This window comes from Canis lupus, chromosome X, assembly GCF_048164855.1.
Source record: "Canis lupus baileyi chromosome X, mCanLup2.hap1, whole genome shotgun sequence".
NCBI classification, from domain to species: Eukaryota; Metazoa; Chordata; class Mammalia; order Carnivora; family Canidae; genus Canis; species Canis lupus.
The window spans coordinates 2,283,697-2,311,443 of NC_132876.1; the positions used below are offsets into that span (position 1 = coordinate 2,283,697).

Here is a 27,747-nt window from a genome sequence, read left to right on the forward strand (position 1 = left end):
ACCCCAGCACCTGGCCCACGATTGCTCCAGAGTCCTGTTTGTGCTCAGCCAATATTTTTGTGAGATGTTGCTAAATCTACCTCCCCACCGAGTCAGCTGGAGAATATGCTGAGCTGTGTCTTTGCGTGGGGGCAGGGGTGGCAGTGCCTCCTTCCACCCCAGGCAACCTCATGCTCCTCCCCGTCTGCCCCACAAGCCCCGCCAGAGAAACAGGCCAGGAGGCAGGACTGCACTTTCTGTGGGAGGCTTTTACTGAGGGATTGAGGGATGCTCCCCGGCCAGAGGGCAGAGGACCTGGAAAGGCACATGCGGTGGCTGTGGTGGGGTCTCCCTCTTGGGTGGGGGCCGGCTCTGCAGAGACAGCTCCCCTGGCTGACCCCTCTTTGGCACTGAGCTGGGCACACAGGTGCCCTCATGCCCGGCAGCCCCAGCCCCTGTTTCCCCGTTCAGTTGGCCTGTGCCCCCCACCCCACCCCGGGAGGTGGCTGGCAGTGTACGCTGGTGGGGCAACAGGCCACCGGGGGCTGGCTCAATGGCTGGCAGGGTGCTTGTGTTGGCAATCGAGATGGCTCCCGACGGGACTCCAGTAAATTAGCTTGTAGAAGGAAAGAAGGCCAGGGGCCAACAGGAGCAGGGGCTACATTCTTACCAGCGCTTGCTCAGAAATGTTGTGCAATCCTTCCTCCCGAGGGCTCTTAGAGACAACCGGCAGGGAGAAGGGGTACACGCGAGGGGCCCTGTCTGGCTGCTTCTATGGCAGGAAGGGTGTCCCGGGGGACGGGAGCCTCGCTGGGCCATCCGGGCGGTAGCAGTGGATGGCCCGTGGGGTCTCCAAGGGACTGAAGAGGAGGGCGCTGGGGGGACCGTGGCGTCAGGAGAGCAGGGCCCCAGAAACGCAAGGCTCTGCACGGACTGGCTGGCGGTGCGAGTGGGGGGCTCATCTCCACCCCCGCCCCCAGGAGAGAAGGCAGGACCACCTGGCCCGGCCAGGGGAGGGGGCCCGGGGACAGGCACGTGGTTTTGCCGGCAGTCCTCGAAGCGGGGCAGGCCTGTGGCCAGGAGGCCTGGGAGGGAGAGGCATGCAGGGTGGGCCCGCGGCAGGGCTGGGTGCAGGGGTCGGCGGGCAAGTGCCGCTGTTTCCTTCGCGTGACTGCAGGGCTCAGGGGGGGACGGCACCCTGGAGGACCCCGGAGCCTTGGCCCAGGATTTGGCAGAGCTCCTGGAGGCGCCGCTGCATCTTGGGGATGCCCGCCAGCTGCTGCTCCAGCCGCTGCTTCTCCTCCGTCAGGCTCAGGCGGGCGGCAGAGTCCAGCTTCTCGAACTTCCAGCCGCCCTCCCCGTCAAACTGGAGCAAGTGCGTGTGGTACTTCCTGGGCCGGCAGAGGGACGGGGGCAGGGGCTGTTCAGCAGGAGACACTTGGCGGGTCTCTCCCCAGCTGCCAAGGCGTGGGCGCGCATGTGAGAGCGAACGCGGGCGGGGAGGGAGGGCACCTACCAGAGGGAGGGCCGGTGGGTGATGGAAAGCAGGGCAATGCCAGCGTCCTTGGCCGCCTGGAAGATCTTGCCTTCCACGTCGATGCTCACGGCGCTGGTGCACTCATCCAGAAGCGCGTACTTGGGCCTTGGGGTGGGGTCGAAGGCGCCAGGCTGTGGGGTCCTTCCAAGCCTCGGCCTCCCCCGCCGCCACACGGTGGGCACCCCGCTCGGCCTACCGGATCCCGCTTCTTGGGGCTACGGTGAGGCCTCCTCGGGGCACCCCCCACCTGGCTGCCCTGCCCGGGCCCCTGGACACCCCACGCTGCCCCTGGTGCCCGCTGCGGGCTGGGCGCCCGAGGGAGCCCCGCTGCCCCCCGACAGCCCAGCTCACCTGTGGTAGAACATGCGGGCCATGCCGATTCTCTGCTTCTCGCCCCCCGACAGCACGTCCTTCCAGTCGCACACGGCCTCCCAGCCTAGGCAAGGACAAGGGGCTTCTGTTCAATTCCGCAGGGGCTGTCCCTGACCCAGGGACAGTGGGAGGGGCCGAAGATGCTAGTGACCGTGGGATACGGGGCTCGTGTGGCCCAGATGCTTATCCATCTGCAGGTGACACTTGAACAGTCAAAAAAGACTTGGGGACAGCATCATGTCCCCTCCAAGACATGTGGGACCCCCATGCCCCAGGGCCTCCTGGGAGCCACGGCCTTCCCAAGGGGCCCACTGTCCGAGGTCGGGGGGCTGCGCCCGGATCCCACGGACCTGCCTCCTGACGTCACGGGGCCCTCTGGACCCCCAGAGGGTGGCCACGGGCAGACGCAGGGCGAGGACCGCCGCCCGCGAGCCAGGGACCCAGGCCCGGCACGGTCTCGATCTCAGCCCGGAGACCCCTGCGCTTCCGGCCGCGGCCCTGGAGGGGCTACGTGGCAGGTGCTCGGCCACCGGGGCCCCGTGTCGCAGCCGCCCTGGCCGACGCTCGCAGGATGCACGCAGGACGCGGCGGGCGCGGTGCTGAGGGCCAGCCAGCGCTTCCAGCGGTGGCCCAGTCCCAGGGATGCCGCAGGGGTCTCTCCAGAAGGCTTCTCACCCGCAGGGACCGGCTGCTGGTGTCATCGCCGGGTGCCAGGGCCTCAGCAAGTCTGAGCAGAAGTGAGTCCTCGTGTCCTACCTCCACTCTGCCTCCCACGGGCCTAGAAGTTTTGTCAGGCCGTGTGGCCACCCACAGAACACTCTCCTCGGTAGCTTGTCTGGAGGTGACGTGTGACCATGTGACTGAACTCTGGCCAGTGGGGTGTAAGCGTGTTACACGTGTCAGCTTCTGGAACTTTCTCTCAAAGACACAGGGCGGGTACCCCTGGCCCTTTCCCCCACGCTGCCCCTTTCTCCATCCCGCGGCCTGGGATGTGACGTGATGGCTGGAGCACCCGTCTTGCACCAGGAGGTGACCTTGGGAATGGAGGCCACACACCGCTGAGTGACCCGAGGGGCCCTCACACGGCTGGGGATGCGCCTGCTTCCCTCAGGACGTCTGTGTCGCGGTAAGATAAACCTGCGACCCATCTGAGCCCCTGTTGGGGGGCGGGTTCTGCTACTCGCAGCCGAACTCAGTGCTAACAGCCCGGGGGGGCCCCCGGAAGACAGGAGGAGGGGTGCGCTCCCAGGTGCGGGGCGGCTGGAACATGAAAGACAGAGGGAAGCTGGGGATGAAGCCCGGGGGTCCACGGCACCCAGGGGAGGCCCGCGAGGGGCGGCGCCACCCAGTGCCCCAGCTCGGGCCAGCCGTCTTTGTGACACGGGGGACGACACCCGGGCAGGAGCCTCGGGAATCACCTGCGGTTCCCTGCAGGCCTGCTCTGAGCCCTGATGGGGCTCACGGTGGCGTTTACTGCTGGTGCTGAGAGAGGGACCGGTACCTGCCCTTCTCGGGAGGAAGAGTCAGGGGCCCAGGTCACTGCTTAAGTAAGGTCAAGCGCCCCTTAAGGGATGGAGGCAGGGGTGGGACCCCACTTGTCAGATTTCCCAGAGGAAACTGGGCCCAGCCCCACCTTGGTTTCTCCCCTGCGGCTGGGCCACCCTCCCCGCCTCCTGCCCTCTGGGCACCATGGGTATTTGCAGACAAGCCCGGTAGGCCCTCGAGCAGTGCCTTCTCCGGCTACCAGGCTGTCCCTGCACTGCCGCGGGCTCCTACCCAGGGGCTGGCACCTCCAGGGCTCTGTCCTGCCTCCCACGCCGGGGGTCCTCTGCACACACACCTCGTGCTCACCCAATCCCCAGCTGCCCTGCTCATGCCCAGCGTCCGTCCTCTTGCTGAAATGTGACACTGACCTGTCACGTCCCTGCCTAGAAGCTTCCAAAGGCTTCCTTCACTGTCAGGGAAAGCCCGGGCTCCCCGCTGGGCCCACTGGGCCCTCCCTGCCATGAGCCCCAGAGCCTGGAGAGGGTGTCCTGGGCCGAAAGCGAGCGCGCCCGCTGGATGCCTCCCCTGCCTCGGGGACTCAGGTCCACACTGGTGGGTGGGGCTTCCAGGGCTCCTAGCACTTTGGACTCCTGGACGGCGGGGCCGTGTCCCTCCGGGGCCGGGGCGGGGGTGGCGGGGGGGAGCAGCAGCAGGCCCTTCACCTGAGTGTTGGGACAAAGGGCAATGTTGAGGGCTCGCTCCGTGGCGCTGCCAGGTGAGACGCGCCGCCGCCTCCCTACCTCCTTCCCGCTGCAGGATGTGGTTCAGGTGCACGATGTCCAGGATGGCTTCCAAGTGCTGCTCCGAGTAGCCTTTCCTGCGCATGTCCTCCACGGAGTCTGGGTAGATCACCTGGTCCCGCAAGGAGCCCACGGACATGTAGGGCCTGTGGGAAGGCTGCGTGTCTACCCGGGGCAGGGCTGCCCTGTGCGTCAGCGGGGCCCTGTCACCGGCCCTGGTTGCTGGGGGCAGGGCCGACCCCCGCTGCTAAGCGACCCGGGCAGTGCTCACAAGCCCCCTGCACGCACGCTCACAATGTGCACCCCCACACCCCCACACCGTACAGCACACGTGCACAGATGCCTCGCACCCCCCTCCTGCGCGTGCACACCCCCCCCCCCCCCAGCTACCAAGTTGCCAGGTGAGTAGGCCACGGCCCGACGGCAGGTGGAGGCACCATGGCCCCTCCGACTCCGGGGCCACGACCTCGCTGAGCTCTCCCGATGCCCCCCGCTCTGCTGCTCCTGGGTGGCAGGTCCCACGGGTGAAGGGGTAGGGGCGGAGCGGCGGGACCTCCCCTCACCTCTGAGGGATGTAGAACATGCGCTGGGGCGGGGGCTTGTACAGCACGCCGCCGTAAGTGGGCCAGAGACCGCCGAGGATCCGGAACAGAGAACTCTTGCCGCAGCCGTTGGGGCCGGTGATGAGCAGGTGCATGCCTTCTTCCACCTGCGGAGGCAGCGGTGCTGGTACCTGGCGGGGGGGGAGGGGGCTGCACGGGCCTCCGTCCCCTCCCCCGGGGCCCCCATCCGGGGCCGTGCCCAGGCTGGTAGGCAGGCCATTCTCGGGGTCTTGGTGTCGGACAGCAGGGCATGAAGGATGAGGTGTGGCAGCCAGAGCCCTAGCCAGACGCCTGTTTGGGGTCCGGGCCTGATCCCTAAGCCCCTGCCATGCACCAGAGAGCAGGGGGCCAGTGTGAGGAAGGCCCCAGGAGGTCAGCGGCACCCTCTTGCCCGCCGTCCCAGCTCACCAGGACTCCCAGTGTCTTGGCTTCCCAGGCAGACTTGCTCTCCCGGGAGGCCCGGGCCCGGGCCAGGGGCTTTCTTTCGAGTTCTGGGTGGACAGTGATAACCCCCCACTCTGTTCCTAATGCCTGGCTAGTCCCCCTTCCCCCTGGGCCTCTCACTGCCCCCGCGGGTGCTAGGGCGCTGGCCGGAGGCCGCTGTGACCCCTGCGCTCAGCGTGAAGGGCCTCGGGCTCTCCAGTTAGCCCACTACACGGTGCCCACTGGCCTTAGGGAGATGCCTCCCGTAGGAGAAAGGCCAGCCGAGCTTGGGCGGAGTGTGCAGGAAGGAAGGGGTCAGGCGGCAGGGCACTGAGGCCACAGCTCCCCCCCTCGCCAGGTCCGAGTGGCAGTGTTGTGGATTGAGCGGGATCGCCCCCAGACGCGTGTGTTATGGTCCTAACCCCCGAGACCTCAGAACGTGACCTTATTCGGAAAAAGAGTCCTTGCAAATGCAGTCAGTTAAATTTAGATGAGCTCATCCTGGAGTGGGGTGGGCCCCTCATCCGCTGTCACCGGTGTCCTTAGCAAAAGGGGACTTTTGGACACGGAGACGTGCACACGGGGAGCAGGCCACGTGACGAGGAGGCCGAGACCGAGGTGAGGCTTCTGGGAACACCACTGATGGCCAGTATGGCACCCGGACTGGGAGCGGCCGGGAGCAGACTGGGAGCGAAGCGCTTCTGCTGTCCGAGCCCATCACTTTGTGATCCTTTGTCAAATTATAAATGCCCTGGGGCGGGGGGGGGTGCTGGGCCCCCCTCCTCCATGGTGGATGCGCAAGGGCCAGTGCCTCAGGCCTGGCTCCCCCCCCACCGTGGCGCCCCGGCGGCCTCCCTGGTCCTCTTCCCCGGGCCTCTCCCTCCTCCGCCGACCTGCCCCACGGCCTGGCCCATCATGACCGGGAACTGCTCCCGTCTGTTCCCGGCATCTCCCAGCCCCCGAGCCCAGCTTCCGCCTCGCCCCGCACCCCGGCTCCTCCGTCCAGACACCCCTCCTCACCTGGCCTTGCTCCCTAACCAGCTGCACCCTGGAGAGCCAGGGCCCCTGGTCTTTGCCTACTTGGCTGCCGCTGGGCCTGCAGGGAAATCGTTTGCCTTGGATAAACCAGCCATTGGTGGCTCCCTGTCACACCCCAAGAGTGAGCACGGCCAGGGGCGACGGGGATCACGCCACCGTCCTGTGCCGCTCGGGGTAACGGAACGTGCCCAGCCTCCAAGCGGCTCTCGGGGCCCCTCTCGGCAGACCAGGGCAAGGAGCCCCCACTGGCCCCAGCAGCCGCTGACCCTCCACTCGCCTCTCCCCAGGTCCTCCCCGCCGGGCCCCGGCTCCAGGCCACCCAGCTGCGGCCCCTCGGCTCCCCGCTCCTGCCACCACTGCCTGCCTCTGGGGGAGGCCTTCTTCCTCATGCTGCCCACCTCCCCGAGCCCCCGTGCAGCTTCCTGTGACCTCTGCTCACCTCGGGGATAGGACCATCCTTCCCGCGGCCCCCACGGGATCCCGCGCAGCTCACTGGGACCTTGGCACTACTTTAGGGGACCCGGCGTGGGGCCTCCCTGAAGGCAGTGCCCGTCCAACTTACGTCTGCTTCCCAGTGCCCAGCCCAGGAAGGAAGGAACGATTCCCTCTCACTGCTTACACGGACCGCCCCAACCCCAGGCCTCTCCTTCTATCAGGCCCCGACCGTGTCGGAAGCTTCAACTAGGGACGCCGGAGACTGGTGGGTGTTGGCCTCCGGGGCTTCCTTTCTGCAGACAGCCTCTGCAGTGGCTGGGAGCCCTCCCGCCGGGCCAGGCTGTACCCAGCACACACCCACGCTGGAGGCTCCTTAAAGCAGACGGAGGGGACCCTAAGCCCAGGTCACTGGAGGAATCTATTTCACCATAGTTACAGTTGAAGCAGAGCGCCCAAGTCCTGGGCTTCTCGGGGATGGGGGCGGGGGGGGGGGATGGCAACATAGGGCCAGGGCCAGGAGCCCCTGGGTGCCCCTTGGCTCCTCCTAGTAGTCGCTAGTCACTTTTATGACTCTGCTGCGATAGAATCAACAGTCAGAGACACGTTGGCATCTCACCTTGACCTTAGCCCACTAGCCAAGTAGATCTGGGTAATGACAACACATCCAGGCCCAATAAGCCAGACACCGAGGGTTGGGGCTTGCAGCTACAGAAGGTTAGGCCCAGGGCCCCATAGCTGAGCCCAGCCAGGCCAGCACTCCTGGGTCAGGCGACCCCCCACCCCGTCCCCCACTTGACCTACCCTGATATTGAGGCTGGCCACCACCACCTCTCCCGTGGGCGTGATGATGGGGATGTTCTCACAGATAATTCCCTGTTCCACATCTACCACTTGGCCTGGAGAGAGAACGCAATGAAGGAATAGAGGGAGCAGCAGCACTCCCTCTGCCTTCTGGTGGGTTCCACGTGCCACTCCACCGCTAACGGCATGCCAGTGTGTGGTCCGGGGACCCTTGGGAATATGGGTCTTCCGGAAGCCTGCCCCCAACCAGCATGTGGTGCTCTCCTCTGGACAGGGGAGGGGCAATGTCACTTCTCTGGCTTCTGGAACCTGAGGCACGGAGTCCACCTTTGCTCTGTAAAACCCTCTGCTCCTGGCACTATTTTAATGGCAGCTTTGACGTTTGGGCCCCTCTTCCACAGTACCCGGCCCCTGCTGTAGTCTCGAACTTTCGCTTGCTGCCCACATGGGAGAGTGATCCCTTCTACTCAGGGACTGCATCTCCCTCTTTTGCGAAGAGAAACAAGAGAAATCTCTGGCCAGAGCACCGGGAAGGAGCTGGCAAGTGAGAGGGATGACTAGCAGCTACCACTCGGGGAAAGAAGGTGACGGGGGTCACGGCAGGCCCCGGAAGCCCTCCCTGGGACACAGCTCAAAGATCCTGCCCTCCGGGTGGGGGTGTCCGTGGGGAGCGCGCCCTTACCTCGGATCTGCAGGGGCCCCTCTACGTGGACACCAGACCTCGCCACAGCCCCGGGCCCTGCCTGAGTGTCCTCCAGCTCCCCGGGCCTCTTGAAACGGCAGTGCTGGACATCTTCAAATACCTGGAACATCTCGTGTACTCGGGCTGTGTAGCCGGCCAGCTCTGTCACCTGCGGGGATGGTGACCTGGCTCAGACACTGCCAGCTGGGGGAGCGGTGGGAGGCATGGCAGGGGGCGGTGCTGGGCTGGGGGGTACCTCCTTGTAGGATGACATGATCCGCTCGATGGCATCCGCAGCAGCTGTGAGGAGGTTGCGGGCAATGGTGAAGGCCTCCGTGCGCTCGCTCACGAGCTCCTCCTCCCTCATCTCCAAGGCTGCCTTCTTCACTGCCTCTGAGTCTATGGGGCACAGGGGAAAGGAGGGGACTGTGGGAAAGCAAAACTGACCCCCTGGGGAAAAGAAAAGTCTCTCCAGCAGATGGTGCTGGGACAACCGGGTATCCACTTGCAAAAGGATGACCCCTGCTTCACACACCCCCAAAACTAACATATGGCTCCTTAAACATGATGCCAAAAGCACAGGCAACAAAAGAAAAACAGATCAATGAGCTTCATCAAAATTAAAACTTTTGGGGTTGGGACGCCTGGGTGTCTCTGGTTGAGCACCTGCCTTTGGCTCAGGGCGTGACCCTGGGGTCCCGGGATCGAGTCCCACATCGGGCTCCCCAAAGGGAGCCTGCTTCTCCCTCTGCCTGTGTCTCTGCCTCTCTCTGTCTCTCTCTGTGTCTCTCATGAATATATAAATAAAATCTTTAAAAAAATTAATAAAAAATAAAACTTTGGGCAGCCCCGGTGGCTCAGTGGTTTAGTGCTGCCTTCAGCCCAGGGCGTGATCCTGGAGACCCGGGATTGAGTCCTACATCAGGCTCCTTGCGTGGACCCTGCTTCTCCCTCTGTCTCTCTGTCTCTGTCTCTCTCTAATAAATAAATAAAAAATAAATAAAACTTTCGGGGGCACCAAAGGGAACCATCCGGAAAGTGAAAAGACAGCAGCCTATAGACTGGGAGAAGACTATCTGCAAATCACATATCCGAGAAGATCTCGGATCCAGAATACCGTAAGGAACCTTTTCCACTCAACAACAAAGAGAACCCGATGAAACCGTGGGCAAAGGATCTCAACAGATGATTCTACTGTATTCTGAGATCTACAAATGGCTAAGAAGCACGTGAAAAGATGCTCAACATTATTAGTCATCAGGGAAATAGAAATCGAAGCCACGGGGAGATACCGCCCCACGCCTACTGGGATGGCTGGTGGGGATGTAGGATGGTGCAGCTGCGTGCAAACCAGCCAGGCAGGTCCTCCAAAAGTTCAACGTAGACTTCCCACGGAACCCAACAACTCTCCTCCCGGGCATGCATCCACGAGACACAAAAACACGCGTTCACACCAAAACCTGTACACAAATGGTGATGGCAGTAGTGCTCGTAATCATCAAAACGTATAAACGACCCGAATGTCCACCAGTGAACGAACAAACTGCGGTACGCGTAAATAATGGACGATTATTCGGCCATAAAAAGGAGGTGCTGATTCACCCTACAATGTGGATGAACCTTGAAAATGTGATGCTGAGTGAAAGAAGGCCGACACAGAAGGCCACAGATTGTGTGATTCTATTCATGTGAAATGTCCACGAGAGGCAAATCCACAGCAAGAGAAAGATGAGTGGGTGCAGGGGGCTGGGGAGTGCTGGAGAGTGACTGCTAATGAGTCCAGGGTTTCTTTTTGGGGTGATGATGATGTTGTGGATTTAGTGGTGATGGTTGCACAATTTCCTGAATATATTAAAAACCACTTAATTGTACACTTTAAAAGGCTGAATTGTACGGTATGTTAATTACATCCGAATAATCTGGATCAGAAGATGAGCCGTAAGCATTTGCCTTTCTTTTTTGGCACAACCAGCTCCTTTTCCCTAAAGTGCCCTCGCTCTGTGTCTTATGCTAAGGATGGCAGCCCCTCTCGGGGCCACACCTGCACCCCATCATCCAACACCCAGAGCCGTCGTCCCCCCGAGTCTTTCCAACATGTGTGTCCCTTTTGGACCTCGTTTCTCCCTCATCTCATGCCTCGACACTGTATTCTGTGGCCCTCGTGAGAATGGCCATCCTCGACGCCCCTATTTCTCCCTGGGAGCCTGTTTCTGTCTCGACTTGCTTTTCTAGTTCAGTCTAGACTCCGTGGTTGCTCCCTTTAATCCTCTTCTGTCAGTGGCCTTGATTCCCTTGACCCTTAGAGCTCCTGAGTGGGCAGGGCTTTTACACAAGGAATGTTCTGGAAATGGTGATGGGGAGCAAGGGGAAGGCTGACTCTGAGCGTCCTGGGGTGTGGGAGAGTGAGCAGTGCTCACTGGGGTATCCAGGGGAAGCTGAGGCTCCTGGGGCTGAAGTGGTGGGAAGGAATTTCCCATGATGGGCCCAAGGACTCTATCCGGGGTGGGGGCATATGTCAATATGTCAATTCAAGGTGGAAGCCTTAGAAATATGACGGCAGAGGTGGGGTGGGAAGGTGGGAAGGCAGAGGTGGGGTGGCCTCAGGGCAGTACAGGGTGGAAAAGGCACGGGATGGACGGCCTGACTGCCTCGCATTGCCTTTTCTTGGGCCTGGCCCAGCAATCCAAGGAACAAGACACGGGTGGGGGTTAATCCTGACAGTTTATGGCCCTGGGCCTGCCTTCCCACTGTGCCCCCAGGGTCATAGCCCCCAACAGGCAGGGGGGACATAAGCTGTCCTCCCCAGACATCCTAAAAGCCGGACAGTGCTGCACAGAAAGAGAAACGGTTCGCCGTTGCTGGGGGCGTCCTGGCCACAGCGGGCACCTCCCCGGAGACAGCACCGACTGCCCTCTGTGGGCTTCCTCAGAGGCTCAGGCAGCTAAGACCAGAGCCCCGGGGCAGGACACCAGGCAGCCGTTCACGGTAAGGCCATCCTCCCTCTGGGCCCTCTGGCCTTGCAGCCCCGGCAGGCCAAAGGGATCTGAATTTCCCGCATTTGGTAAGTGTCTAACTCCTCCCGTAGATCCCCAGGGCCCCCAGCCTCCTGGAGGAGGCCCTCGGAGCCCTCACTGGCCACCGGGTCCTGGGGACACGGCAAGGACAAAACAGACAAAAATCCCCGCCCCCAGTGAGCACGCATAGCCTAACGTGACAAGAGTGACGACAAACCAAATAGAGAAGTGGAATAGACAGTGTGGTCGGCGGTGGGAGAGCAACGGGCGAGCGGGGAAGGAGAAGAGGGCGGCGGGGCGGTGGGTCCCCAGAGGAGAGAGCGTTCCCGGCAGAGCCCTGCTTCAGGGGAACAACGAGGAGGCCAGTAGGACGGCAGTAGTCAGGAAGGAGCCTGGGGACCAGACAGGGGTCTGGGGCCCAGGGACAGCTACAGAGGAAGGGGGCTGCAGGCGCTCCCTTGCAGAAACCACAGGTCGGTGTCCTTGGGATGGATTCCCATGCTCCAGGCCAGGGGTGCTGACTGGGCCCGGCACCTGTGCCTAAATCAAGGCCACCACCCTCATGTAAGGCCTTTGCAGCCGAAAGTAATATCCCCCTCCAGTTAGAGCCTTCCTCTTGGGGGTCACCCAGGGGCGGACAGGTAGCAGAGGGTCCAGAAGCCCCAGGGTAGAGACACAAATAGGGAGAGAATCAGACTTCTGGTTCTGAAACAAGTCAGGCTCTCTCTCTCTTATATGCAATTGAAAACCCTCTTACTACCAAACTGCATGAAAGAACACATCTTTAAAAAATTTTTTACAATAGGTTTTGTTTATTCTTTTTTTTTCAAGATTTTATTTATTTATTCATGAGAGATGGAGAGAGAGAGAGAGGCAGACACACAGGAGAAGCAGGTTCCCCACAAGGAGCCCAATGTGGAACTCGATCCCAGGACCCCGGGATCATGCCCTGAGCCGAAGGCAGGTGCTCAACCACTGAGCCCCCCCAGGCGTCCCTATTTATTCTTTTTAAGTAAGCTCTACACCCAACGTGGGGCTCCAACTCACAACCCTGAGATCAAGAGTCGCCCACTCCAGCAATGGAGCCAGCCAGGCGCCCCAAAGTATAACACCTTTTCAAGCAGAGCTGTGCTCCAAGGGAAGCAAGGAAATTTCCAGGAGCACAAAGAGGAGCCAGTATTCGGGTGCTCCCGTGAAATCTCCAGAGATGGGAGAAGACAGGGAAGTCTCTCTTGCATAGCTGGGGCTCTGGGTGCACCAAACAAAAGGTCTCCCCTAAGAATATGTAATTATGTGTCTGGAGTTCAAATTAATACCGCTGCCAAGGTCACGAGCCCCTCCTCCCCAAGCCGAGAAGCTAAGGCGAAAGGGCCTCCAAGTGGTTAATTACCCTGGCAGGCAGGTGTGTGTGGCCTGAACAAAAAAGCAAGTACACACCTTGCTGGGGAATGACCCCCCAGTTAGGCCACGCAGGGTTCCCACGGAAGTCTGGTAGCAACACCCACGGGGAAATGATCCACTGTGAGTGAACAGCAGCCGGTGGAAAATAAAGCTGGTTTACACGCCCAAGAATCCCCAAGCTGGACAGACACCATGGAGCGTAAAAAAGGAGCAGTCCAAGAATTGAGAGAATCAGACATCTACGAAAACAGTTTGAAATTCCTATTTGAGGGACGCCTGGGGGGGTCAGTGGTTGAGCATCTGCCTTCAGCCCAGGGCCTGATCCCGGGGTCCCGGGATCGAGTCCCGCATCGGGCTCCCCGCATCGGGCTCCCCGCACGGGGCCTGCTTCTCCCTCTGCCTGTGTCTCTGCCTCTCTCTCTCTGAGTCTCTCACGAATAAATAAAAAAATCTAAAAAAAAAAAAAAAAAAAGAAATTCCTATTTGAAAAAAAAAGATGTCTGTTTTCAAATTTCTGTGTGAACAAGAAGCAAAAAGAACTTATAGAAATAGTCACTGAAATTTCAAAAAATTTCAAATCAGATGCAGCAAAAGAAAAAACGGATGGACAAGTGAGCATAAAAGATCTGTGGGGACGGCCCCGAATTCATACGGCAAAGTGGTGAGGAGTCGCAACGGAGTCAGTGAGAAGAAAAGAGTAAAAGAAGGAGACCAAGGCCATATTTGAAAAGATCACAGCTGAGAATTTTCCAGAATGACAGGACACCCTGAATATCCGAAAGCCATACAACAAATCCCAAGCAGGATAAACAGAAGCCTACAGGTAAATACTTCACAGGGAAGCTGCAGGATGCCAGGGAGGAAAGTCCAGAAGTAACCAGAGAGACAATGCAGACTGTCCAACAGGGACAATGGAATATTGTCAAGGGGCAGAGATAGTAATCGTCCCCCCAACTCCCACACCCAACTAAACGTTAGTCTAGGAAAAGAGTAAAATAAAGATGTTTTCAGACAACAGAACAATCTCAATGTTTCCATAACAAAAGCTTTGTGGGGGGGAAAAACTTCTAGAAGACGTCCCTCTGGAAGAAGGTAACTGGGCTGTGGGAAAGGACCAGCGAGCAAAGAAATCGGTGACCAGAGGGCTGAATTTAAACACACATTGACCCAATCAAGCAAGAAGCAAAGCGTAAAAACAACAGGAAGGCAAACTTGACCCCGGGCTACATCACACATGGGCATGGCGGGGCCCTGAGCTAGAAGATTCTAAAGGCTGGGTGGAGGAGGAGCTCGCAGTTAGCGCGTGTTAACCTTTCAGAGGGCGGCCACCAAAAGACTGCCAGCAGAGGGACAAAGGGGAATCCTGATGACCCAAGAGCTAGAGTGACAAGCAAGGTAGGCTTTCCGGTCTCTCCTCACCCCCACCGCAGGCCTTAGGGCCGAGGTCCACGCCCGTCTATACCCGCGGCAACCCACGAGAGTTGTTTTAGGCACAGGAAAGCCAGGGCCCAAGCGACGAAGGAGCCGAAGCTGATTCCCCCTCCTTCCACTCCCAGGTGGCGGCGAGCCGAGGCCAGGACCAGGTGGGCGAGGGTGCGTGCGTCTGAGAAAGGGACACAGGGGCTCCCTGAGTCACAGTCCCCAGGCTCAGCGGCGCGGTGCCACGGGGCGTGGAATGGCGGAGAGGGGAGACAGGCCGAGCAGAAGGCAACCAGGAGCTCCGGGACCCCGGCAGGGGCGCGGGCCTAGCAGAAAGGGCAGGCAGGTCAGCCAAGCTCCGGGGCCTCCCCAGCCCGGGAGGACAGGCTAGGGTTCGCGGCCCGGCCCCCTGGGACGCCGCGGCTCTCACCTGACTCCGAGTAGCCCGTGGCAGTGATTATGGGGACGGCCACCATGAGCAGGCCCGAGGCGCTCCACACGTACTTCATGAGGAACTGCTCCAGCATGATGTACCACAGGCGTTCCAGCAGGATAAGGTTAATCTGCGAGGCCAGGTCCTGGTACGAGTGCTGCAGCAGAGCGAGCTCCACCTGCGGAGGGCGGGAGAGGGAGGCCGGGCGGCCTCCTGGTAAGGCCCACGGGCACCACCAGAGTCTCCAAGCACCGCTCGGACACGCTATGCCATTTGGTGGCCACGACAAGGGCAAGGGTAGGGGGTTACGACTGGGCCCTATTCACAGGGGCCGGTTTCGAACTTCGGGACTGCCTGACGTCATAGTACCAGGGTTCGGTCGCCACCAAGAAGGGCCTCCCCACCCCCACCTTCCGAGGCCCATGGCCCCATCCTTTCTTTCCACCACCTGTCTAGCTGGCATGCTTACCACACCCCTGTTTTGCCCCGCGCAGCTTTGGGGCATCTCTGGGCAACTGCTGGCGGGGAGGGGGGTGCTAACCCTAACTAAGCTGAGGGCGGCACGGGAAAGCAACAGGCGGTACTTGGGTTTGAGGAACTCAGTTCCAGAGTCTCCCCATCTCCTTGGGCCCCACTGCCCCAACCTGCCCAAGGTTCCCCTGGATGAAGACCCGACACCGTATTGTCCCCCCAGAAAGCTGAAGGGCAGGCTCCTCCGCCGGTGCCGCCCTTCCCTCCCCATTGCCGCAGGGGCCACCACCTGCGACCCCAGGTCGCTTGCACAGCCGGGGAAAGGGGCTCCCGCAGGGTCTGGAGAAGAGAGCGGTGAAGGGAACGGAAGGCAGACCAGAGGGGTCTGGAACTGGTCATGGCAAGGCGGCCATTCGGTGGTGGCTTTCTAGGCTCCTTACAGGGGTCTGTGCCCCAGCCCCGCCTCTCACCCCCGGCTGAGCCCAGCTGCCCAGCCTGGCACCGTCTCCGTTGCTGAGTACTTCCGCACCTGACTCTCCACTTGGCTCTCATCACACGCCACAGCGTGTGTGCTCTCACGTCCACTGGACTGTGGGACGACGAAGCCCAAGAGCCAAAGGGACCTGCCCGAGCTCACACCACTTGGAGGACTTGGAGGCAGCAAGAGGCGTGACTTTGCACCATCCTGGCGGAGCCATCAGCAGAGAACCAGGTTCTCATAAACCTGCTTTGGTGCTTTGATTTGCTGAGAAAGGTTCACCTTGTTCTCCAGCCAGCGGCAGTTTGTGTGTACGTGTGTACGCGAATGAAATCTAACTCGGCCTCCTTCAGGGAGCTCAGTGAGAACAGGACACTGTGATGTCCGCCCGCCAGCCAGCCAGTCACCTCTGCCCTAACCTGTTGAATGGAGCCTGGGCCAGTGTCCATAGGGACATCAGCTGGTGGAACTGGGGTGAGCCACGTGCCTGCTCAGTGAAGGCACCTGACGCACCCACGAGGGCCCATCACCCCACACCACTTTCCAGCCCTTGAGCCGAGGTGGAAAGAGACAGGCTGTGGACACACGCCGGGGCCCTCCTGCCCCTACCAGCCAGGTCTGGCACACTGATTGGCTTTGCATCGAGTCCAATCCCGGTTCCTGAAGTGAGCACGCCTTCTCCGAGCACCCTGGCAATCCAGGCTCGTGCTGGGAGCTGGCAGGAGCGCCAGCCGGGGCTGACAATGTAGCTGCGGGTAAAGTGCCAAGCGCCTCACCCAAGGCCGTGGCTGACCGCCAAGGCCCTGCAGTCCAGCATGCGGGAGACGAGACCCGGGTTGTAGCTGCAGACCAGGCATTTTCCCCCAACCTGGAGCCCAGCCCTACACCTGGGATGCCCGCTGTGCACAGTTTAGGGACAAGCCTTTAAGAAAAAAAATCACGGCCCCTGCCCAACGTGCAGCCAACGGGACGAGGTCGGGCGACAAGAGGCCACCTGAGCCGGGAAGGACACACACGGGCCTCCTCCAGGAGGCGGCTATACCGTTGTGCCTCGTGCCCTTCCCTCCAGAAGCCCTCGGGAACCGAAACCGGAGTCGCAGAGAGCAGGGCCCGAGGCAGCTGCAACCCCAGGCACGAGGAAGGGGAGGGGCGAGGCGAGATAAAGGGAGCACTGGCCCCGAGTAACCTTTCCCAGCGCCAGGCTCCCGGCCGGCCTGCTGGGGAGCTGCGCGCCTGGGACCCGGGCGGAAGGGCGGCCGCGCGGGGGGCAGGGTGGCCGCCGGCGGGCAGGAAGTGCGTCCCGCCGCGGCGGCGGCCTGGGCCGGGCGGGCCTGGGGAGGCAGCCGAGCAGGTAGCCAGGCCGCCTGCGGGCGCGGGCGCGGGCGGGGGAGGCTCTGACCCCGGGCGCCCAGCACCGCCGGGCTGCGGCCGCTCGTTAACGCCCGCTCGGGCTGAGTCATGCCCGTAACGCCGGCCTGCCGGGCCCACCAGCTGGGCCAGATGCCGGCCTTCAAAGGGCCCGGGGCCCAGCAGCCGGCCGTGCCCCCCCCCCCCGCCCCCGGGTCCCTGCTTCCAGATGGCAGGAGCCTCCTCCCGGCTGGCTGTAGGAGCGGAGCAAGCAGGGAGCTCCCGCACCCCGAACCGCTAGGCTCCACCGCCCCGAGGCCAGGATAAGCACCCCGAGGGGGGGAGGAAGCAGAAGTGGCCCCGGGCGGTCCCCACCCGGCCTTCCTGCTTCTCCATTTCTGGGGCCTAAGCCTGGCTGCCCCAGGCCCTGCCATCCCCAGGCTGGTCTTCTGTGGCCTACCCACACCTCTGGCCTCGGCCCCCGCCAGCGCTGCTGTCCGTGGCCGCCTGCCCCCCGCCTGCCCCCCGCCTGCCCCCTGCCACCGGCTCTCGTCTGCGCCCAGTACCCCGAGCTGCCCCACCTCGTGGCCCCCATAGAAGGCGATCTCCTCTGAGTTGGCCACCACTCGGGAGTGCATGTAGCGCAGCTCTCCCTTCCTCCGCGCCTCCTCTGCCACCAGCTCGCCAAACTTGGGGGAGAAGGCTCGCAGCACGTTGGCTGTGAGGAACACAACGAGGCCGGCAATGGCCGAGGGCCAGGCTGTGCCGGCCCCACGGGAGCGGGCCGCCCGAAGCAGGGTGTAGGCGGTCACCGCCACGTCCAGGAGCGGCTTGGTGAGGTTGGAGTACAGGTGGGCCACAGAGGCGGCAAAGGCCACCACATCCTCGGTCAGGGACTGGTCAGGGTTGCGAAGCCGCCCGTCCATGTTGCTGACTCGGTAGTACGTCTGCTGGGAGAAGTAAAGGCTGTAGGCATGGGCCACTAGACGGCTGCGGAAAGACAGGGCCAGCTGGCCCTCGAGGTACCGGATGGCACTGTTGATGAAGGTGGCAGGGAGCGCGATGAGCAGCCACTGCAGGAGCTGCCAGCCGAAGGCCCGCGGGTCCTTGCGCACGATGCAGCGGGCCAGCCGGCCGTCCAGGCGGGCCACGTACACTGACAGGAAAGTCCGGCTCACCAGGGAGGCCGAGTGCAGCGCCAGCAGCCCCGTTTCCCGGCACAGTGTCCTGGGGAAGAGCAGCCGCAGGAGTCCCAGGAGCCGCTGCAAGAACACCCGGTTCACGCTGGCCTTGGCCGCTGTGGCCCCAGACACCTCCTGCGTGGACTCCCCTGCTGGTACCTGAGGGCCCCTGGTTGCAGCCAGGTAGTGCCGCACCAAAGGGTAGATTTTGTGGGCTCCATAGGCCGTGAGGGCCAGGACCAGGGCTGTGCGCTTCAGCGTGGTCACCCGCGAGGACCGGGGGGTGGAGAGCACCGGCATGTCACCTGGGTTGGATGCACGGGGCTGGGACTGGTGCCTGAGGCAGAAGTCGAGGCAGGTGGCTGGAAGGGTTGTTGCTCTGACCCCCGGTTCCTTGTCTAGGCAACTGGAAACCTTGCAGTGGTTCCTGAGACTGTCGCGTTAGGCCACCGGGGCGGTGCTGGGGACCCTGGTGCGGTGGGCTCGGGGGCCCTCCAGCGTAGCGGCCTCTTCAGGCAGCCAAGGTGGAGAAACTTGTCAGGCCCCCAGCCCCTGGGGGCAGAGCCTCGGGGGTGGGGGTAGGGGGTGTCGGCAGAGAGGGCGGCTCTTCCTCTCCACCTCCTCCTCCTCCTCCTCTCCCGGTGGCGCCCCTTCCCGGGGCACCGGGCGCGTCCGTCCGCTCCGCAGCCTGGCTGAAGCCGACAGTGACTTCGCCACCCGCCCCGAATCCCCACCCACCCACCCCTCCCCAGGGGCGAGTCGGGGGGAAGGGGCGGAGGCGGAGGAGGGGCGGGAGGCGGAGCCCGGGCGCGGCCGGCCCCACCCCGTTCTCGCTCTCCGGCTGGGCTCCGCCCCTTCCCCGACCACTGAGACGTGGGAGGACCGCGCGGGCCAGAGAAGCGCGCGCTGGCTTTCCCGCCAAGGCCCCGCCCCGCTCCCGGCGCGCCCGAGGCGTCCCCGCCCAGCCTCGAGGCGTCTCTTCTCCTCCAGTCCTGGGCTTTGGAGCCTCGGCTTGGGGGCGGGGCTCCAGGTGGCCGTGGGCGGAGCCCCGGGGCCTGGGTGCGGCTGGGAGCGGGGGGGCGGGGCGCGGCGGGTGCTTCCGGTTTCCGGCCGCGGGGGAAGGGGCGGGGCCAGGGCCGTGTGGGAGCGTTGGTAGCGGCGGCCGCGGCGGCGACGGGGCGTGTGCGTTGGCTGTGGGGAGCTCGGTGAGCGTGGTTGCGCGCCCGGCTGGGCTCTGCGGACAGCCCGGTCCTCCGGGCCTTCGACGGGGGCGGCGGCGGGTAGCGCGGAGAGGCGGGAGTCCGGGGGCAGGGCTGGGCGGAGGGAAGTCGGGGCGGCGGCCGGAGTTGGGCTCTGGGGGCGTGAAGGCGTGGGGGCCGGCCGCGGGGCTGAGGGGCGGTGGCGAAGCTCCTCGCGACGGGCCGCCGGCCTGAGGCTGGAGGAGGGCGTGGCGGGCCAGGGCCTCGTCGGGGGCCGCGCGGGGGCAACGCGGGGGCCTGGAGCCGGGTGGGCGGCTGTGGCCGACCCGCGCTGCCGTGAGGGCTTCGTTCCTCCGGTTTCTCAGGAGACCGCTTTTTCTAGAACTTTCTCTAGACGGGGCCAGGAGATACTTAACTCGAGACCCGCATTTGCGCTTGGCCCCGACTCCCGCCCGGTAGGAGTCGCTCTTGTGGCTTTTCGGAGGTTCCCTGAGTTCTCCCACCGCCTCGGGAGTTAGACGAGCGGCGGCGTCGGAAGGTTTTTTTGTTTTGTTTTGTTTTTAGCGCCTGCTTTCGCCCGAGAGAGGGAGGCCGGAGGTTTTCTCTCGGCTCCGTTCGAGAAGGCTCGGGAGGGAAGGGCCTCCGGGGTTCCCTGGGGCTGGGTGTGGGGGCGCCGCGGCTCCTGGAGAAAGTGCGTTACTGAAACACTGCCGCCCTGAGGCTGACTGGGAAGGGAGTGTGCCTGATGGATGTCGAGAATTTTCTCCCGTTTATATAATCTTTATTAACGCTTTCCCAGTTAAGCAGGCGTAAGGAGTTTGCTGGACTCCGTCGGGAAAGGAATTCGCCGGAAAGGTGGCTCTTAATGCGCATCCTGGAGGGCAGCAAGCAATTCTGTCCTGGCAAACGGGAGTTTGTCAGGCCTTTGAGCACTGTTGGCCAAGTATCCCTGCTAAGTCGAGGCCAGTTTCAGTCAGTGGCTTAAAAAGACCCGAGTAGAGTGTTGGGGTAGAGGGTAAACAGCGGCTGCTCAGCTCTCACAACAGCTTCTGTCCCTTTTGTGTCCTGTCAGGAAACAAGCTCGCATCCCACTGTTGGAAACCTTCTAGCAACAGCATGAGTCTGCAGTGGACTGCAGTCGCCACCTTCCTCTATGCAGAGGTTTTTGCTGTGCTGCTTCTCTGCATTCCCTTCATTTCTCCCAAAAGGTATGGTCTGTGCAGCAAGCAGGCAAGCAAAAGGGTGATTGTTGCTGAGCCCCAAAACCTTGTGCATGCACAGTTGGTAAGACCCTGGAATTGGGGCCAGATGGAAACAGGTAGAACCTGTCTGGGGTTGAGGTGGCAGGGGTTGTATTTATTATTGCCAACCTTCCACACAGTTTTGCTTCGTCACATCTTTTTGAATTCCTTTCCCGTGCACACTGCCTTCTGGCCTTCAGAATGCTCCAAAAGAGAGAAGACCTCTCTCTGATTATGTTTCTTTCTTGGAATGATACCCTCTGCCTTCCCTCGGGGATTCAACGGGGTGGCAATATGGCATCTGGAACACTTGCACTATGGGGTCATGTTGTAGCTGATTTGGTAACCTCTGTTCTTCTAAGCAGCCCCGCTGGCACTGCGTAGCAGCCTCGTGAGCATTACTCAGCCTATGAGAGATGAAGCCATATTGCTTTTAATGAGCAAGGATCTGTTAAAAGTTAATTGGAAATTAATGTTTAATTACACATAATACGAGAACATTCTCTGATTTTAATTAGGCAATTGTAAATAAGGTAAATCTTTATAGATATTTTTAAAAATGATTTTTAAAAAGATTTTATTTATTTATTCATGAGAGAAACAGAGAGAGACGCAGAGACACATGCAGAGGGAGAAGCAGGCTCCATGCAGGGAGCCTGACATGGGACTCGATCCCGGATCCCCAGGATCACGCCCTGGGCTGAAGGTGGCGCTAAACTGCTGAGCGACCCAGGCTGCCTCTTAAAAATGATTAAAACAAAAACATAGATCTCTGACGTGATATAATAGGAAGCATATGATATTGTCTAGGACATATTTTAGCCAAAAGCCAGATCTGAATTTCTTTGCGCTTCATACAGTTCAGAGGAAATGTAGAGACAGAGGCCTTTTTGGAGCTGCAATCTGGGCACCTCTGTGGGAAAAACAACCTGGTTTCTGCAGAAAGTCAATTGGGAAAGAAGGTGGAAGAGGGCGAGGAGAGATTGAAGCTACTTATCAACTAAATGCAGAGTCAGAACCTTGTCTGTTCAAATTCAAACGAACCAAGTGTTAAAAAAAATTGCAGCAATTAGACTTTGGGACTCTGGCTCTGATAATGAGGGATTCTTGTTCATTTTCTTGAGGTTTCGTGATAGCATCATGATTGCATTAACCGTTCCTAAAGGTTCTTTTCTAACAGTTACCTCCTGAAGTATTTATGGAAAGAAACAAAGGGAGGTCTTGGGTCAGCTTCATAATAATCCAGGGTGGTGGAGGAGAAACTCCTCCATTATTTGAGGAAATAATGGGTATGTGGCAAGCATTTTGAACATTACATAGAGGAATGCAAAGAAAAAGTTTAAGTTTTCTGTTTCACTGCCTCTGAAAGCCATATGTTAATTATCCTTGAATAATAGTAAAAAAGAACATTTTTGTTGCCTTCCCCAGAGACTACTAGTGTTTTGTTTTCTTTTTACTACTAGGGTTTTTAAGAGAGTGGTTTCACAGGAATTTCTGTATATGGCCAAGCATTCCCCCCCCCACACACACACACTCTCAAACAGATGTCCTACATTGAAGAACTGAGGACACTTGAAGCTGAAGCCGTTCAGGATATTTAGCCATTGGAGATGAGTGCAAGACTGGCTTTCTGTTCTCAGGGTCCTGGGTCCCAAGTGTATGTTTCTGCAGCTTTTTTTTTTTTTTGTCTCCTTCACAGATGGCAGAAGATTTTCAAGTCCCGCCTGGTGGAGTTGGTAGTAACTTATGGCAACACCTTCTTTGTAGTCCTCATTGTCATCCTTGTGCTGCTGGTCATTGGTGAGTGAGCCATGGCTGAGGGCAGCTACGTGCCCCAGCCTCTCTGCCACAGCATGGCCTCTGCTGTAAAGCCTTGTGCAGTGTTCCATGTATAGCCTATAAGTTGGATTTCTCCGAGATAGAACACCTCAGTGCCTCCGTCTTCCTCTTGGAAGGAGGATCCCTCATCCCCGAAGAGAGTGCTCCTGACTGTTGGCAGGGCCTTTACTTTGACCGGCAGCCTTTTTGCATCCTGTGATGACCACTTCACCTTTTTGGGGTGGCTCCTCAGGTCATTTCAGAACTGAATCCGAGAGAAGCTGACTGGCTGATGTTGATCTTGGTTTAAGCAGCACTGCTTTTCAGTTATGTAGACAGGCTGTGAATAAGGGACCGAGTGACCAAATGGTCAGGGAGTGGGGCTGGAAAGGAAGCTGCTGTGACCTGTAGCATAGTGGGGACTGAGGTCTGGCAGTGTATCCCAGAGCCTTCTGGATTGGGTCAGGCTTCAGGGTCTTTATGGGTTCTTCTAACTGTGGAGTTCTGTAAACACCATGTTGAGGTACACACTAACCAGGCTTGAAAGATAAGCTGGTCTCAGGGCATTCTCAGGGATGGGGCTTGGGGCCTTATATGGTACTAAGGTGGAAGGCAGGCATTTTGTGACGTGGTGATGTGATTGTTTGGAGACCAAAGGCAGCAATATAGCTTTCATTTGGCTGTTAAATATGTGTTTTGTTGTACTAAGTGGTCAGCATATCCCTCAGCTTGGACTTTAAAGTATTGGCTGGGTTCTGTGGCAGACAGTGGTTCTGTCTCCAAGGTGTTGATATCTGCTTAGGCTCAGAGCACTCCTCTCTACCTGAGTCTCCAGGAGAAATGTGGCAGTGGATCGGAGGCCAGGGAGCTGTAGTTTGGCGGGGCGGGGTGGGGGGAATGTGTAAGGCACCATCCACTAGCTGTAGCATTAGGCATTTTTCCTCCCTAATGTGTTGACACCTGATGGAATATGTTCAGACTTTTCTGAACAGGCCAGGTGCAGCCTACCCGTTCCCACTTGTATAGGGTGGGCATCAGCTGCCCACATGTGCATACTGTGCTGTTCTCGAAATACTCGGCAAGGCCCCATAAGTAGCTCTTTGCAGTCAGAGTTCCTTCCCTGTGTGGTCTCTGAGGCCAGAAAGGGTAGAAAATAAGGGTGTCCTCCTTTGAGCATTAAAAAACCAGGCTTTAGAGTTGTGGAATGGAGTATGTGTGATTCTGCTTTTAGGTGTAGGATAGGGGTAAGGGGGTGGGGAGAGGCTTGCCAGGGTGCTGCCTCCGGGCCTTGCTCCTCTGTAAAGGATCCATGAGCTCCACATGTCTTGGCATAGCTGATGGGCCAAGGAGGTCCTGTGAGAACCTAGGAGTTGGCAGAGGTGCCATTCTTCTTTTTTGAGGTCAGGGAACTTGGAAGTTCTAGAGAGACACTGGTTTTGATGACTGGCTCCTTCCTACCGTAACAGTAAGAAGTGTGATCTAGATAAGTGTGTTAAAACTTCTACAGGTATAAATGTTACCTAACAGAATGTTTTTTATTCTTTTTATTTAAAAAAAATTTTTTTATAAGATTACTTCTTTTTTTAAGAAGATTTTATTTATTTATTAATGAGAGGCAGAGAGAGAGGCAGAGACATAGGCAGAGGGAGAAGCAGGCTCCTTTCAGGGAGCCGGATGTGGGACTTGATCCTGGGACTCCAGGATCATGCCCTGGGCTGAAGGCGGCGCTAAACTGCTGAGCCACCCGGGCTGCCCAGCTAGCAGGAATCTTGATGAAAGGTGATGAGCATAGCTAGCTGGAGCTGCAGCCCTGGCTGGCCCCTGGAGGGGAGGAGTCTGGGCAGGTCTAAGAGGGAAGATGGGGGAGTGGGCTTAATGGGCATCCATGGTCAGCTGCCCTGGTCCAGAGCCTTGAGATACGGAGGGCAGCACTGTGTTGTGTGATTTGGACTAGTGGCCTAACACCCCCATCCCCAGTCTGCTCCCTGCCGTTGACCAAAGTGGTCCTTAGGGTGTTGGGGTCCCTGGATGCAGATGATGGAACAGAAAAACCTATTTTTGTTTTATTTTAGTATTTTGTTTTTTATGGATTTATTTATTTTAAGGAGATCAAGAACTTGAGTGTGGTCGGGGTGGGACAGAGGAGGGAGAGGTAGTCTTAAGCAGGCTGCACTGAGATGGATCCCAACCTGGGGCTTAGTCTTATGACCCTGAGATTATCACCTCAGCTGAAACCAAGAGTTGGACGCTTAACTTACTGTGCCACCCAGGCACTCCAAACATGTTTTTTTTTTTTTTTTTAATCACAAAATAACATGTTTTTTTCCTAAGATTTTATTCATGATAGACATGGGGGGGGGGCAGAGACACAGGCAGAGGGAGAAGCAGGCTCCATACCGGGGGCCTGACGCGGGACTCGATCCCAGGACTCCAGACACACGCCCTGGGCCAAAGGCAGGCGCTGAACCACTGAGCCACCCAGGGATTCCCCACATGTTCTTAAAAATTCAGAAATTTAACCAGAAAGTCCTCCCATAATCCCATATCGCAAGAAAAATGATCATTGATGCTTTGTTGTACATGTCCATAAGCATTTTTTGATGCTGACATCTTTATTAAAATACTATATACTGTTTGGGATTGGATTCAGATCATAGTACACCCTGTTTTGGATTGTGCATTTTGTTTTGTGTTAGATCTCTTTTTACAGCAATCTCCTCCTTTTTCAACATTGTGTGGTATCCTGGGGCACTTGGCTGCCTCCTTTAGCTCAGGTCGTGATCTTAGGGCCCTGGGATCAAGCCCCTTGTCCGGCTCTGAGTTCAGCGAGGAGTCTGCTTCTCCTCCTCCTTCTGCCCTTCCCCCCACTTGTGCTTTCTTTCTCTCTCTCAAATAAAATCTTTAATATTAAAAAATAAATGTTATGTGGTATCATAACACACGTTTTGCTGTGATTCAATTTTTTAAAAAAATTTTATTTGAGAGCATGAGAGAGCACAAGTAGGGGAAGGATAGAGGAAAAAGGGAAAAGCAGGCTCCCTGCTGAGCAGGGAGCCCAATCGGGCTCTAGCTCAGGACCCCAAGATCATGACCTGAGCCGAAGTCAGATGCTTCACTGACTGAGCCACCCCTCAATTCTTTATAGGTATACCGGTAAGGTCATATATTTATGCAAATGTTTACATAGGGTAGATCCATAGAGGTGGAATTTTGATGAATCCAAGGATATGAATGTTTTCAATTTTAGGTCTTACAATGGGCTGCTATAACAAAAATATAATAGACTGTTTACTTAAACAACAGATGTGTATTTCTCACAGTTCTGGAGGCTGGAAGTCCAAGGTCAAGATGCTGGCAGGTTTGGTGCTGGTGAGGGCCTGTTTCTCAGTTCATAAAGCCTTCTCACTTTGTCCTCACATGGTGAAAGGGGTGAGAGAGCTCTGTGGGGTCTCTTTTATAAGGGCACTAACTGGGCAGCCTGGGTGGCTCAGCGGTTTAGCGCCGCCTTCAGCCCAGGGCCTGATCCTGGAGACCTGGGATCAAGTCCCGCATTGCTTCTCCCTCTGCCTGTGTCTCTGCCCGCCCCCCCTCGCCTCTGTCTTTCATGAATAAATAAGTAAAATCTTAAAAAAATATACAAGGGCACTAACCCCATTCATGGGGGCCCCACTTTCATGACCTAACTCTCCCAGAGGCTCCACCTCGTAATCTTGTAATACCATCTTTCGGGGGGTTAGGTTATCAATATAAAAATCTTGGGAGGGAGGCAAGGGACAGGAACATATAGTTCATAATAAATAGCATGTTTTTGGCCTGGTTTAGATCTCTACTAATAGGATAGGAGGATGCTTGCTTCATGATACAGATTAACACAAGGACACCAGTAAAGGGAGGCAGGTTTTTTAATAACGTAGTATCAGCTTAAAAAACAAAGCAGGCTCTTGGGACACCTGGGTGGCTCAGTCGGTTGAACATCTGCTTTTGGCTCAGGTCGTGATCCCTGGGTCCAGGGATCAACTCCCCCAATGGGATCCTTGCTCAGCAGGGAGCCTGCTTCTCCCTCTGCCTGCCGCTCAGAGAAAGAGCGTGTCTGCACTCGGAGAAAGAGCATGTCTGCGTGCTCTGTTTCTCTGATAAATGAAGTCTTTAAAAAACAAAAAATAGTCTGAAACCAAAAATTAACCAAACAGTATCCATATACTGTGGTACTGCGGTACCTTGTTCTCTCCCGTTTGGGGGGGCGGTTCTCTTAAGAGACCTTTCTAGGTAGATCCTTATGTACTGACTTAAAAAGATGTCTCAGGTAAAGAGTGGGGAGTAGTAAATGGTTCCTTTTCCACAGTATAGACAAATATGTAAATATACTTGTATACTGGAATACTGTATTCCTATTGGTGCCTCTCAGGAGTAGAGGCTGCTCACAATTCAGTTATTTGCATGCCCCCTATGCACCCAGAACTGTGCTAGGTCCTGGGTGTAGTAGAAAAGACTTCTGCTCTCGTGGTTTGTAGTCTAATTCAGGGGATATGGACAACAAACCAGTAATTAGGGTAATTTCAGCTTAGGTGTATATTACAGAGAAAATAGGGTAATGTGGCAGAAAGTGATTGCTTTAGGTAAGATGACTGCATGTCCTGTGTTTGTTGGGGGTGCTTATGTCATGGGATTCTTTCTCTTTAAACATTTCTGGTATATTTGAATTTTTGAGGTCTGTACATTTGTGTGTTTTTTTTTTAAAGATTTTTATTTATTCATGAGAGACACAGAAAGAGAGAGGCAGAGACACAGGCAGAGGGAGAAGCGGGCTCCATGCCGGGAGCCTGATGCAGGACTCGATCCCGGGTCTCCAGGATCACACACACCCTGGGCTGAAGGCAGCGCTAAACCGCGGAGCCACCCGGGCTGCCCCTGTACATTTATTTTCTAATCAGAATAAGACCGTTCTATTTGCTTTTTTAATTAAAAAAAATTTTTTTTCCTGTTCTGTAGGTTGCAGTTTAGTTTTGTTGATTTTTTCCTTCACCATGTAGAAGTTTTGTATTTTGACGTACTTCCAGTAGTTTGTCTTTGCTTTTGTTGCCTTTGCCTCAGGGGACAAATCTAGAAAAATGTTGCTATAGTCGATGTCAGAGAAATTAATGCCTGTGCTCTCTTCAAGGATTTTCATGGATTCAGGTCTCACATTTAGGTCTTTCATTCATTTTGAGTTTATTTTTGTGCCCTGGTGAAAGAAAATGGTCCAGTTTCTTTCTTTTTAAAAATTTTTAGGGGATCCCTGGGTGGCTCAGCGGTTTAGTGCCTGCCTTTGGCCCAGGGGGGCGCAATCCTGGAGTTCCAGGATCGAGTCCGACGTCAGGCTCCTGGCATGGAGCCTGCTTCTCCCTCCTCCTGTGTCTCTGCCTCCCCCCCCCCCAATCATAAATAAATAAATAAATAAGTAAATAAATAAATCTTTTAAAAAAAGAATTATCTAAAAAATAAAAAATTTTAAATGATTTTATTTATTTATTCATGAGAGACACACAGAGGCAGAGGGAAAAGCAGGTTCCCTGTGGGGAGCGTGATGCGGGACTCAGTCCCTGGACCTGAGA

General features: G+C 57.8%; 2 protein-coding genes and 1 long non-coding RNA gene across 9 annotated transcripts in view; 2 read left to right on the forward strand and 1 right to left on the reverse strand.

Annotated features, from left to right (window-relative positions):
- Positions 1-228: 228 nt before the first annotated feature.
- On the reverse strand, positions 229-18,621 carry ABCD1 (ATP binding cassette subfamily D member 1). The gene is made up of 10 exons (XM_072816949.1): positions 17,299-18,621; positions 14,419-14,599; positions 8,411-8,553; positions 8,155-8,323; positions 7,473-7,567; positions 4,737-4,882; positions 4,174-4,319; positions 1,868-1,952; positions 1,496-1,621; positions 229-1,370 (listed from the first exon to the last, which is right to left on the reverse strand). Exons 1-10 carry the CDS (start codon positions 18,196-18,198, stop codon positions 1,160-1,162), a joined length of 2,202 nt encoding a protein of 733 aa, XP_072673050.1. The 5' UTR covers positions 18,199-18,621; the 3' UTR covers positions 229-1,159.
- On the forward strand, positions 4,086-10,035 carry LOC140628096 (uncharacterized). The gene is made up of 2 exons (XR_012026504.1): positions 4,086-6,410; positions 6,524-10,035. It is a non-coding gene; the product is annotated as an uncharacterized lncRNA (long non-coding RNA).
- Positions 13,838-27,747, forward strand: part of BCAP31 (B cell receptor associated protein 31) — a 34,818-nt gene continuing 20,908 nt past the window's right edge. Inside the window, exons 1-4 of one of the 7 annotated variants that reach the window (XM_072816955.1) lie at positions 19,099-19,178; positions 19,897-19,952; positions 20,170-20,305; positions 22,038-22,138. In XM_072816955.1, coding sequence (XP_072673056.1) covers positions 20,214-20,305; positions 22,038-22,138 — 193 coding nt within the window. In that variant the 5' untranslated portion in view covers positions 19,099-19,178; positions 19,897-19,952; positions 20,170-20,213. Of the gene's footprint in view, positions 13,965-16,069; positions 16,502-16,653; positions 16,722-18,954; positions 19,179-19,896; positions 20,070-20,143; positions 20,306-22,037; positions 22,139-27,747 lie in introns of those variants that run through there. The other 6 variants (XM_072816953.1, XM_072816957.1, XM_072816956.1 and 3 more) reach the window with 6 other exon arrangements.

Bases quoted from the DNA above. Each gene is read 5' to 3' on its own strand.
- ABCD1 (XM_072816949.1), bottom strand. From the start codon at position 18,198: ATGCCGGTGCTCTCCACCCCCCGGTCCTCGCGGGTGACCACGCTGAAG. The intron at 14,600-17,298 runs GTGGGGCAGCTC...CGCCCTCCGCAG, and splicing joins CCTTCTATGGGGGCCACGAG to GTGGAGCTCGCTCTGCTGCA. The intron at 1,371-1,495 runs GTAGGTGCCCTC...CTGCCGGCCCAG, and splicing joins ACCCACCGGCCCTCCCTCTG to GAAGTACCACACGCACTTGC.